Source organism: Scyliorhinus canicula, chromosome 13 (genome assembly GCF_902713615.1).
Source record: "Scyliorhinus canicula chromosome 13, sScyCan1.1, whole genome shotgun sequence".
Classification (NCBI taxonomy): Eukaryota; Metazoa; Chordata; class Chondrichthyes; order Carcharhiniformes; family Scyliorhinidae; genus Scyliorhinus; species Scyliorhinus canicula.
In genome coordinates this window covers 157,142,247-157,155,862 of record NC_052158.1, presented here as the reverse complement: position 1 = coordinate 157,155,862, position 13,616 = coordinate 157,142,247, and the positions used below count along the sequence as shown (strand labels likewise).

Here is a 13,616-nt window from a genome sequence, read left to right as displayed (position 1 = left end):
CGCGAGGGGAGCAAAGGGAATCCCTCTACCTGTCGCCTAGCAAACGCCTTTACCTGCAAGTATCTGAACATGTTCCCTTGGGGAAGGCCAAATTTATCTTCCAGTTCCCCCAGGCCCGCAAACCTCCCGCCAATAACGGGTCCCTCAATTTACTGATGCCCACCCTTTGCCACCCCCTAAATCCCCCATCCTTGTTCCCCGGGATGAACCGATGATTGCCACCCAATGGAGCCTCCATCAAGCCCCCTGTTTCCCCCCGATGCCGTCTCCACTGTCCCCAGATTCTTAGGGTCGCCGCCACCACCGGGCTCGTGGTAAACCTCTTAGGGGAGAGCAGCAACGGCGCCGTTACCATGGCACCCAGGCTCGTACCTCTACATGACACCATCTCCATTCTTTTCCACGCCGCCCCTCCCCCCTCCGTCACCCATTTACGCACCATTGACACATTGGCCGCCCAATAGTACACAAAAGGTTGGGCAGCGCCAGCCCGCCTCTATCCCTCCCGCGCTCTAGGAAAACCTTCTTCACTCTCGGAGTCCCATGTGCCCACACAAAGCTCATGATGCTGCTAGTCACTCTCCTAAAGAAGGCCCTGGGGATAAAGATGGGCAGGCACTGAAAGAGGAACAAGAACCTCGGAAGCACCGTCATTTTGACGAACTGCACCCTCCCCGCCAATGACAATGGCAGCATGTCCCACCTCTTGAACTCCTCCTCCATCTGATCTACAAGTCTGGTGAAATTATGTTTGTGAAGAGTCCCCCAGTCCCTGGCCACCTGCACCCCCAGGTACCTAAAGCTCTCCCCTGCCCTCCTAAGCGGGAGCCTACCAATTCCTTCCTCCTAGTCTCCAGGGTGTACCACAAACACCTCACTCTTGCCTAAATTTAGTTTATAACCTGAAAAGGTCCCAAACTCAGCTAGCAGCTCCATCAACCCCGGCATCCCTCCCACCGGGTCCGCCACATACAGTAACAGGTCATCGGCATACAACGACACCCTATGTTCCTCCCCACCTCGCACCAAACCTCTCCACCTCTCTGAATCCCTCAACGCCATCGCCAGAGGCTCGATTGCCAATGCAAACAACAAGGGGGACAGGGGGTAACCCTGCCTGGTCCCACGGTAAAGCCGGAAGTACTCCGACCTCCTCCCATTCGTGGCCACACACGCCATCGGGGCCTCATATAGCAGCCTCACCCATCTAATAAACCCTTCACCAAATCCAAACCTCCCCAGCACCTCCCATAGGTACCCCCACTCCACTCTATCGAAGGCCTTCTCCACATCCAGCGCCACCACTATCTCTGCCTCCCCCTCAATCACCGGCATCATGACGACATTCAACAATCTCCGCACATTCGTGTTCAGCTGCCTTCCCTTCACAAACCCTATCTGGTCCTCGTGTACAACCCCTGGCACACAGTCCTCTATCCTGGTGGCAAGGATATTTTGCCAGCAGGAGAGATATGGGCCTGTATGAACCACACTGCTGGGGGTCCTTGTCCCTCTTTAAAATTAACGAGATCAGCGCCCGCGACATCGTCGGGGGCAAAGTCCCCCCTTCCCACGCTTCATTAAGTGTCCGCACCAGCAAGGGGCCCACTAGGTCCACAAACTTTTTATAAAATTCCACCGGGAACCCATCCGGCCCTGGCGCCTTCCCTGACTGCATCTGCCCGATCCCCTTAACTAGCTCCTCCAACTCAATCGGCGCACCCAACCCCTCCACCTGCTCCTCCTGCACCTTCGGGAAAGATAGCCCGTCGAGAAAACTCTCCATTCCCCTCCTCTCCCCCGTTGGCTCCGACCGGTACAGTTCCCCGTAAAAGTCCTTGAAGACCTCATTCACCTCTACCCCCTTCCGCACCACATTCCCACTCTTGTCTCTCACTCCAGCAATTTCCCTAGCCGCATCCCGCTTGCGGGGCTGATGAGCCAGCATCCTACTCGCCTTTTCACCATGTTCGTACACTGCCCCTTGTGCCTTCCTCCACTGTGCCTCCGCCTTTCTGGTGGTCAGCAAATCAAATTTAGCCTGCAGGCTGCGCCTCTCCCCCAACAGTCCCTCATCTGGTGCCTCTACGTACCTCCTGTCCACCTCCAGCATCTTTTCCACCAGTCTATCCCTCTCACTCCTCTCCCTGTGTGCCCGGATGGATATCAGCTCCCCACGAATCACTGCCTTCAGGGCTTCCCAGACCACCCCCACCTGAACCTCCCCCGTATCATTCACCTCGAGGTACCCCTCAATACTTGCCCGGACCCTCCTACACACCTCCTCCTCCGCCAACAACCCCACATCCAACAGCCACAACGGGCGCTGGTCCCACACCTCCCCCATCTCCAACTCTATCCAATGCGGAGCGTGGTCGGAGATTGCAATGGCCGAATACTCGGCCTCCTCCACTCTCGGAATCAGTCCCCTACTCACCACGAAGAAGTCTATCCGAGAGTAGACCCTATGTACGTGGGAGAAGAAAGCGTACTCCCGTGCCCTCGGCCTCACAAACCTCCATGGATCCACCCCACCCATCTGGTCCATAAACCCTCTCAGTACCTTGGCCGCCACCGACCTCCTACCCGTCCTGGGGCTGGACCGATCCAATGAAGGATCCAACACCGTATTGAAGTCCCCCCCATGATCAGACCTCCCGCCTCTAGAGAAACTACTCTTGTTAACCTCAACCCTGGGATTTAAACAGTCACTAAACACCTGGAAACATTTGAGCTGACCAGAGAGCCAGCCTGGATCTGTACAGGGAGGATTGTGCCGCATAAACCTGGGGGTGACTAAAGTAACGGACAGGAGAGAATGTCTATGGATCTTGTTCGCATGGGCTTCCAGAAGACAATGGAGAACATTCTGCACAAACCACTGTTAGTTCAAGATGATGCAATTAAAGTCAAATGATTGACCACGATAGGAAATGGCTAAGCAGGAGTAGGGTAGGGATAATTAGCAGGTACTCTAATTGGCAGGATGCAAGGAGTGGGAGCCCACACAGCTCAGTCAGTACAGCATCAGACCTTTAACCCGAGTGCCCACGGTTCTAGTCTCTGCTCGAGGGCTGCCTGTTACAAAGTATTCCCATTCTTAGTGAAACCAAGTAAATGTGAGCCATTTACTTGGAATTCTCCTGCTCCCTGAATGGAAGCGAAGGGGCTGATTCTTCACTTTGCAAGGATCTGTGTTGGGACCTTAACTATTCACCAGGTTTATTAATGAGTTTGATGATAGTATTCAAAGCCACGTATTCAAATTTGCCAATGAGGCAACATAGGCAGCACGGTGAGCAGTGTAGACGGGAGCATCAAATTACAAAGTTAAATTGATAGATTCGATGAATCGGAAAAACAAAGACAAATCGGAGGTCACCCAATTTCGACCGAAAAAGGATAGAAGAGCGCACTTTGCAAATGGTGAATAGCAAGAAAAATAAGTTGTCCAAAGAGACTTGGAGGGTCCTGGTAAATAGATCATAAAAGAAGCAATGATTATGCAAAGAAAATAAATGCCGATGAATGGGATGCTGGCCTGTACAAGCCGTAGATTAGAAAACAAGAGGTAGATGTCATGCTTCAGTTACCCGGGTTTAGACCACACCTGGGATAGCGGGAACAGGTCTGGACACCATACCATCCAACAGGAAATATTGGCCTTTGGAGGAGGCGCAGCATGGATTTACATGATACTTGCACACCTTGAAACTAGGGTTGTGCCCCCTGGAATCATGATGGGTAATTGGACCAAAGATTAAGATGTCAAGCGGAACAGATAACGGTTGGAATGTCTAAAACTAGCACTTTCTTCAATATTGGCAAAGTCCGGTGCCGGGCGGGACGAGTGGTGTTAAGCCTGCCGATGGCAACGGTGCCATTTTACACCATATAGTGTGGGACTTCGTTTAAAAAAAAGCCGTGTTTTTTATGCCATATCGTTAGCGGACAGCCTCTGATTCACCCACCCCACCAATCACCTCAGCGCATTGATGTTCTGGGCACCATATTAGGCCAGCTCTGCACACAGCGAGTACACAAAATACACCTAGAAGGGAACGTTCTTCACCCAAGCGTATCCCCTGGCACCCCCACTGAACACTGCCCTTCTCCCCATTGAAAACGTTGAGCCATATCCGAGCTCCCTCCGGAGTAATGCCCACCAGGTGAATGCCTTCCGAGACCAGTCCCGCGTTCTGACATCACGGCAACGTGAATGCATTATCTGTGGCAGGGGTCTGATTCTGCTGCAAAAGGCCCGACAATGATATACTGATTTATTACAATAAAGTTCCCAATGTTGGATGATAGGAAACATGGCCCGTCATTGTGCAGCACAGTAGCACAAATGGCTAGCACTGTTGCTTCACAGCGCCTGGGTTCCAGGTTCGATTCCTGGCTTGGGTCACTGTCAGTGCGGAATCTGCACGTTCTCCCCGTGTCTGCGGGGGTTTCCTCCGGGCGCTCTAGTTTCCTCCCACAGTCCAAAGACGTGCAGGTTAGGTGGATTGGCCATGCTAAATTGCCCTTAGTGACCAAAAAGTTTAGTTGGGGTTATTGGGATGGGGTGGAAGTGAGGGTTTAAGTGGGTCGGTGTTCTATGTTCTCTGACGGGGGAGAGGGGAGAGCAGCTGCTTCTTGCATTTACATCGGCGTGAATGTGACTTTGATCTTCGCGCACATTCTCCGCTCTCGCTGCCGAACCCACCTGATTGGGAGTGGAAAGTTCCAGCCTAGAAAAAGAGTCTAAAAACTTCAAACCCCAGATCTTTCAGGAATTTAATTAAGAAAAAAACCTTTTGCAAGCAAAGGGTGACAGCTGTTTGGAACGCTTCACTCACAATCGATCCTCGATCAGCTGAAGTTTCAAATCTGGGATTAACTTTAAAATTCACATCCACGTTTTCAAACCTCTTCATGGCCTCACCTCCTTCCCCATCTCGGAAATCTCTTCCAGCCCCAAAACCCTACGCAATATCGCCATTCCTCTGGTTTCTTGCGCATTCGCAATCCTATTGCTCCACCACTGGTGGAGCTGTCATCAGTTCCCTCGGCCCCAAGTTCTGGGATTTCCTCACTGCATCGCACTTTCCTCCATTTATCACCTCTTTTACCTCTCTGACCAAGCTTTTGGTCATCTAACCTAAATATCTCCTTATGGAGCTCAGTGTCAGACTTTGTCTTGTAACGCTCCTGTGCGGCACCTTGGGATGTTTCATTACATTGAACGTGCTATACAAATGCACGTTGTTGATGCAAAGTTTTTGTTAGTCAGAGGTATGAAGTGATATAGGGCAAACGTGGATAGGCGCAGCTCTGTCTGAGATTAGTTTGCCCTCAGTGAATGGTGGAACTGGCTTTGAGAGGCTCCTTGACCTCTTCCTGTGCCTATTTTCTCAAAGAACACAAGAACTAGGATCAGGAGCAGGCCACTCTTACCAACTTTTACAGATGCACCATTGAAAGCATCCTATCTGGCTGAATCACAGCCTGGTATGGCAACTGCTCGGCCAAAGACCGCAAGAAACTTCAGAGAGTCGTGAACACCGCCCAGTCCATCACACGAACCTGCCTCCCATCCATTGACTCCATTTACACCTCCCGCTGCCTGGGGAAAGCGGGCAGCATAATCAAAGCCCCCTCCCACCTGGCTTACTCACTCTTCCAACTTCTTCTATCGGGCAGGAGTTACAAAAGTCTGAGAACACGTACGAACAGACTCAAAAACAGCTTCTTCCCCGCTGTTACCAGACTCCTGAATGAGCCTCCTGTGGACTGAACTGATCTCTTCACACATCTTCTCTACTGTGTATGCTTCACCCGATGCCTATATATTTATATTGTTTGTTTATTTATTTATGTGCTATGTTTTTCATGTATGGAACGATCCATCTGGACTGTACGCAGAACAATATCTTTCACAGTACCTCAGTACATTTGACAAGAAATCAAATCCAAAATGCTGAGATGTTTCCATTGTGGAGGAGGGGGGCACAAAACTAGAACTTAGAACATTCAGGGGCCATAAACATGAGACAGTCATGAACAAATTCAGCAGGTAGTTCATAAGAACATCTCTTTGAATTAGAGCAATGAGAAAGCAAATGTCACTACAGCATAGAGGAGGTATATTGAAGAGTATAGATACACGTAAGGGGAAAGCTCGATAGACACAGGAAAGAGAAAAGAATAGAAGGCTATGGTCACAGGGTGAGAGAAGAAGGTTGGAAGAGGCTGATGTGGATCTTGGAGGAGTTGGGTCAAACAGTTGGACCATGTATCTCTGACATCCCCCCTCCTATTTCTCATCTGCACAATGCCCTCAGCAACATGGGCCCACATCTTCCTGGTTCCCCGGTGTATCATTTAAGGGGGTACTCAATGATGCGTTGGGGAATCCCTCAAGGAAGTTCACTCGGCCATTATCCAGAAGTGTGAACTTGCTTTGGACAATTGCACTGGGCTGGAAACCATCCAACAGAAGCGATGTAAATCACTAACTTGGCTGGTTCTACCAATTTTACCCCGATAGTTACACTGAAAGAATTAGAGGATAAAAATCATTTCTAACTACCAAGACCAATCGGACTCGAAACGATGAGTCTTCGGACTCGAAACGTTAGCTCTCTTCTCTCCCTACAGATGCTGCCAGACTTGCTGAGATTTTCCAGCATTTTCCCTTTCGTTTCAGATTCCAGCGTCCGCAGTAATTTGCTTTTATTTTTTTACCAAGACCAATGCTCCCATGGGACACCCTCCCACGGGACACCCTCCCACGGGACACACACACACAATTCCTTACCGGAGCCCCCTCCACCATCCGGCCTGACGCTCCCCCTTCCAGACCTACCTATGCCCTCCACCCCCCCCCCCCCCCCCTCCCCCAGGACCAATGGGCGGGACAGGGGCTTCGGAATTTCTACAAGGGCAAATCCATTGAAAGTGACAATCTGCCGGAGATGGCCACGTTGGAAGTCATCCGAGAACACAAGTAATAGTCTCCACATTTACACCGAGAACACCCATCTTGACCTCACCACTTCTGTCTCCGCTTTCTCAAACCGGATTGCTTGTCCAGCATCCAGAAGCGAACGAGCCGGAATTTCCTCCAACTAAATATTGGGAAGATTTTTGCCAATGTTTTTAGTCTGTGGCAAAAATCCCTTCTCCCTCACAACTGAATTCATGGCCCTCCCTGTCCCGGGCTACTGGAAACCTTGTTGTCATCCCTGATTCCAGGACCACCTTCCAATCGCCTGGCAACATCGCACCCCCATCCAAAACACAGCTGTTCAAATCTTAACTTACATCAAATCCTGTTCACCGTTACCACTGTGCTCGCTGACCTACATGGGTTAAGAAAAACCTTGATTTTTAAATTCTCGTCCTGGTTTACAAATCACGCCAAGTCCTCCTCGTTTTATTTCAGTTCTAATCTGCTGCAGCTCCGCAACCCTCCTGGGTGGGGGGGGGGCACTCTGCACTTTTCCAATTCTGACCCCATGCAACCCCAACATTAGCCACTCCACCTCTGGTAGCCGTGCTTTCAGTTGCCAAAGTCTTTAGCTTCTGAATTCCTTTCCAAAAACTCTCCGACTCTCTACCAATCTCTCCTCCTGTAAGTCAGTCCACTTAAACAGAGTTTATCTGCCCTTTTTACCCGGCTCAGCCTCCCATTTTGCCGATCCCACTCCTGTGAAGTTCCTTGGATGCTTTACTGTGATAAAGAATGCTGTACTCGTGCATGGTTTGTTTGTCCCTGCCCACACCTGGTGATGCTGAAGCTAATATTCCCAACCCTGCCATCACATCAAGGGACCTGCCCCCAGATAATGAGGCTCCGAATCGCAACCTGGTCTTAAAAACTGGAATTCTGCTATAAGTTTGAAAATGTAAAGCCAATATCTGCAAAACCGACCACAAAGCTCCTGAATTGTCCTGAAACCCACTAACATCAATTACAAAAAGGAAATCTGCCAACCTTAACTGACCTGGCCTAGAACTGACTCCCCCAGGTCCACGACAAGTCTCCTGGCCCAGATGGAATGCATCCCAGAGTGCTAAAAGAGATGGCTAGGGAAATTGCAGATGCACTAGTGATGATTTACCAAAATTCGCTAGACTCTGGGGTGGTCCCGGTGGATTGGAAATTAGCAAACGTGACACCACTGTTTAAAAAAGGAGGTAGGCAGAGAGCAGGTAATTATAGGCCAGTTAGCTTAACTTCGGTAGTAGGGAAGATGCTGGAATCTATCATCAAGGAAGAAATAGCGAGGCATCGGGATAGAAATTGTCCCATTGGGCAGACGCAGCATGGGTTCATAAAGGGCAGGTCGTGCCTAACTAATTTAGTGGAATTTTTTGATGACATTACCAGTGCAGTAGATAACGGGGAGCCAATGGATGTGGTATATCTGGATTTCCAGAAAGCCTTTGACAAGGTGCCACACAAAAGGTTGCTGCAAAAGATAAAGATGCATGGCATTAAGGGTAAAGTAGTAGCATGGATAGAGGATTGGTTAATTAATAGAAAACAAAGAGTGGGGATTAATGGGTGTTTCTCTGGTTGGCAATCAGTAGCTAGTGGTGTCCCTCAGGGATCCGTGTTGGGCCCACAATTGTTCACAATTTACATAGATGATTTGGAGTTCACCACCACCTTCTGATGGGCAACTAGGGATGGGCAGTAAATGCTGGTTTAGCCAGGGCAACCACATCCCATGAAGGAGTAAAGAAAGCCACAGGAACATCAATGAACTCTGGCACAAATGGGTCACTTACGGAAACTAATTAGCTCGTCACCGCAGAAAAAAAAGTGTCAACGAAATTTACACTCCTTAGTGTGAGTTAATGGATCAGGACATGATGAAGCAACAGGTTCCCCGTGACAAAAGGGAAGCCACAACTCATGCACATGTCTCATGTAATAAATGAGTCAGTGTCTGCTCCACACAATGCACCTCAATAACAAAACAGAAAGTTAGTCCACTGACTCAATACCATACGGTGGCTTTCTGTTATTGTACCTACTGACGTCACCATTATTCAAGTTTGGGCACAGCACAAATAGACCAAAATTGCTTTACCGGGTTCGAAAACATGGGTCAATATTTGTCCTTCACCCAACGTCACTGAAACAGATTCACTGATTACCGCTTTTCGTTGTGGGATCTTACTGTGCACAATTAGGTTGTTACATTTCCTGCATGACAACAGTAACTACACTTCAAAAATACTGAATTGACTGTAAAAAGCTTTGGAGCGTCCCACGGTCATGAAAGGTGCTAGAGCAATGCAATGTGTTTCTTTTGACATCCTCACGTATTCACGGCAATCAGGTGTGAGATGATTGATACTTTCTCTTCCACCCACCAGCCCATTACTGCAGCACGGGCGATGGACTGAACCTTTAGCTCAGCGTATCATTCCCACCTTGGAGTCAGGGGGCCCTCAGACGTGAAGACCATACCTCTGACACAGAATTTCAGGTTGAAATCAAATGGTTGTGGGTGACCCTCACCCGTCCCCTCCTTGTGTGGATTGAGAGAGCTCAGTAAATCCTCCCATTGCAGAGCACTAACAGGCCCCCACCATCCGCTGCAAGTAAAGTGGTCAGCACCATGGAAAGAACGGAATGTGAGCCCTCCCACTGTCCTGCCAGAGTCCAACTGTGATGACACCTAGAATACTGGGGTGAGACCAACTCATAAAACATCGGCTGCAAAAAGAGACAGGGGGAGTGCACTATTCGGCCCATCGAATCTATTCCACCAGCCAGGCCAACCATGGCTGAATGTGGGACTTCAATTCCAACCACTCGCTCCTCATATTCCTCAATTGCGCAAGAACAAAAATCTGCTTATCTCAGCTTTAAATGTTCATTTTTACAGGAGGTGGGCTTTATTGGATAGGCCAGCATTTGTGTCCCATTGTATTCAATGGTGGAGCACCCTCTGGGATAGAGGAATCGCAGAGTAAGGACATTTCTCTCATCACTCAGTCCTCAAATCGCCTGACCCCCCCCCCCCCCCCCCCCCCCCCCGCGCCCATTAATCCTGAGGCTGGGCTGGTTAGAAATCAAACCAGGGTCCCTGGTCTCCGTGTCACGTTAGGCTGTTGTGTTAATTTGGGAGGTGGGGGCAGAAACAATTTGGCAACTTGTCTTTCTCTCTCCTTCCCTCACAGAAAATCTCACTGATGCGCAAGGTAGGACAGGCAGAGACTTGCTCCTAGATTCTGCTGCCACTCCATAACACGGAGACCAGATTTAGATTCCCACTCCACCCACACATTCGAGACAAATTTGAACAGAGTACAGCAACTCCAACCATGGAGGGCTTTGGCCATTTAATCTTCACATTCCAAGGCACAGAGCCAATCTCAGATACAGTATCAAATAGCATTCCATGACATGAATTCATTCTCCCAAACAACTTAGATATGCCGACAAGCCTTAGGAAAAGCGATGGAATGGGATAGTTCCCATCGGAATCAGTTACACTCCTCCATTCCATCCAACAAGCCCTTTTTCACATGCAGACCACAGGGCCAATCACACATCAGCCCCAACGGGCATCTCAATCCAAGCAGGCTGTTGGCATTTACTCTCCACGAGGAGCAAACAATTCCAATCGCATTTACCCAGTCTCTCGCTGCACCCCTTCAAAACCATTTCCTCCACCCAAATATTTGGAATGCCTGAACCTCTAACCCTTGGCATACTGGCCCTGGGGAACGACGGGCAACTTTGTGCATTTGTGTAGCACCTTTCATGTGGTTAAGCATCCCAAGACGCTGTTCACACACCTGATTATCAAACAACATTCGACGCTGAGCCACATTAGGCCAGGTGGCCAAAAGCTTGGTCAGGTGTAAAAAAATACCGTAATATTTTTTAGGGTGCGAGGCAGGGAGAAGGTAAAAGGACTTGGCAGCCTAATGGTGGAGTGTTTAAAATGCACAGGAGGCAGGAATTGGAGGAGCACAGATCTCAGAGAGTTGGAGGAGGTTACAGGAATAAGGAGAGGAGAGACCATGGAAGGATTTGGAAACAAAGACTGGAATTTTTTTTGGGCGGTGGGGGGGCATAGAATGACAAACAGCAGGTTCGCTAAAACCCTTCACAAATTTCTGCTGTCAGTTTGCCAAACAGGCATTGAAAGAAGTAGTGCTTTGTGAGTTAACCAGTGTCTCAACATTCTTGTGTATGGGATTTCTGCCTCTGCAAGAAAAGACTTGCCATATGAAGCATCTGGGGAGAGGGGCACTGAATCCGAATCCCTCCTTCTCCCCTGCCCCCACTAACATGCACATTGACACGATGGTCTGTTCAAAAATACCACAAGAGCAGAACTGTGCAGACATGCCAGCAAATCAAGAGATAATTAGCAGAATAGCTCTTTCACAGGCTCATGACAAAAGCCCTATATTAAACTCAGAAGTGACTCCACACAAGATTTTCTTTTTTAAGATATTCATCCACACTAAACAAAGGCAGTCTCACCATTGGATACACTCCACAACAGGCACACAGCAGTGCTGGTCAACACCCCTTCCCCACCATCACACATCCCACCCAACCCCAGCACTCTGTCCAACTCTCTCCACCGATACCCCCCCCCCCCCACCATCCCATCACTTCATAGCCTGTCAACCACCTTCCCCCCCCCCCCCCCCCCCTATTCTTTCCTCCTGAATTGTGCCCTCGACACACCCATGCAGGATCATACACAGTAATCAGCACAGCTTAATGAGAGAGGTCACAGCAGGTTATTTGAAATGACCATTTCTCCCTGGCAGCTCTCCAACAACGAAATGCTCCAAATTATAGCAGCCTCGGATTAACCGAAGGAGTGATTTTCACCTGAATGATTCATTGCCTTCAAAAGCATTGCATTAATGTGTCTCACTAATAACAGGTCTGATAACATTCACCAACAAAGCATCCTGGGCTCCTGAACCGGAGGGATGGGCCTCTCATCTGGAGGTTTTTCTGGAAAAAAAAACAGGTCCTGTAGAACATCTTCACCTCCATAAATGTGTTTTGTTGGGGCGGAATTAAACAGCACAATATTCCTGGGCCAGTTTCTCTACCCTCCCCCTTTTACCCAGTGGTATTTTTCTGCACTGTCCAAGCTGCCCCCCCCCCCCCCCCCCCATCTCTCTCTAACCATCCATCTCAAATTCAGGCGATTCTTTACAAAAGCAGCAATTCATTTCTAGAGGGGGGGGGGGGGGGGATTTTAAAACGCAACCTCTTCTGCAAATGATGGAATGAAACATTGTACAGATTTAGGAAGGGGGCACACACACACACACATAGAGGAAAGGCCAGAAAAATGCCTCCAATTGAAAACAATTCACATTGCACTGCGGGTATGGGGAGGAAAGTCAATCAATGAATGAAATAAGCTTAATTTCTACCCTACTTCATTGTGAGATGGGTATCGTGTGAGCTTGTCAGAATGGGCCAAAGACATAACAGGCAACTTGGGTTTTTAAAATAAAAAAAAGTGGTATTTCCCCTTCCTTGCCAATTGTGGAATACGATACAATATTTGCAGTTGTAACATTTGCACACATCCCTGTTACATGTAGCTGCTACATTGGTGAGTTTTATATTGTGACAGCACTACAGAGGGAGGAGGGGGGAAACAATGTGTCTTCGGGAATAAAGGAATGTCTGGAGCAGTACAAGGAATGCTCTGCTCCAGGTTACTCACCCTCAGAGCCGAGAGGTCGATTTCATCCAAGCTTCTAGCCGGAGAGTCGCTCGCCATGTTAATTTCACCCAGAAAACTGACACAGCCGGAGCCCTGTCCTCTTCCCTCTCCCCGAGTCTCTCTCTCTCTCTTCACTGCTGGGCTTCTAGCAATTTAAACCATATCCTTCCGCTCAATGACAAACAATCAATCGGACAGGTCCTTTATACTGAAACAAAGAAACAAGGTGGGGGGGGGGGGAGTATTTCAATTTGTTCTCATTTCTGCACAGAGAGACAGGGAGTTAAAAATATTAACAATACTGTCGTCTTATTCTGTGATCTGTCCGTTTCAGAACAACTGCTCTCTCTCTCTCTCTCTACAAAGCGCCCACACAATATAAAGCACACACACACACACACAGAACAGGCTCTGCAGAACATGCCAATCTCAGTATCCGGGGAGGAGACACACGCGTGCCCTTCCCGGAGAAAGACAAAAATCTGTCTCGTCTTAAAGCAACTCCAACCAGTTTTGGACAGCGGATGCCCAAACGCACAAAGCATCTCAACTCCCCCTCGCCTTAAATCCCTGGCTGTAACGCGTCCCCCCTCCCATCACCTTGCAAGCTCAGGTCAGAGGCAGAGGCTTATTACATGCTGAGTGAGGGGAGGATGCATCCATCAGGCCCACGGTCCAGTCAGTCCACAGAATGAGGGCTTTGGAAACAGATCACCTGTTGGACCATTTCCAGAGGTGACCACATTGCTGTGGGTCCACAACTGTGCTCACGTTGGTCAGACCAGGTAAGGGCGGCAGATTTCCTTCACGAAAGGACACTGGTGAAGCAGGTTACAACAATCAACAATACTTCCCCAGTCACCATTACTGCCATCAGCTTTCAATTCCAGA

The 13,616-nt window shown here is 49.1% G+C and overlaps 1 protein-coding gene across 1 annotated transcript in view; it reads right to left on the bottom strand.

Annotated features, from left to right (window-relative positions):
* The window catches only part of LOC119976763 (traf2 and NCK-interacting protein kinase-like), a 259,294-nt gene extending 246,416 nt beyond the window's left edge, over positions 1 to 12,878 (bottom strand). Inside the window, exon 1 of the mRNA XM_038817506.1 lies at positions 12,726 to 12,878. Coding sequence (XP_038673434.1) covers positions 12,726 to 12,782 — 57 coding nt within the window. The 5' untranslated portion in view covers positions 12,783 to 12,878. The remainder of the gene's footprint in view (positions 1 to 12,725) is intronic.
* Positions 12,879 to 13,616: the final 738 nt, after the last annotated feature.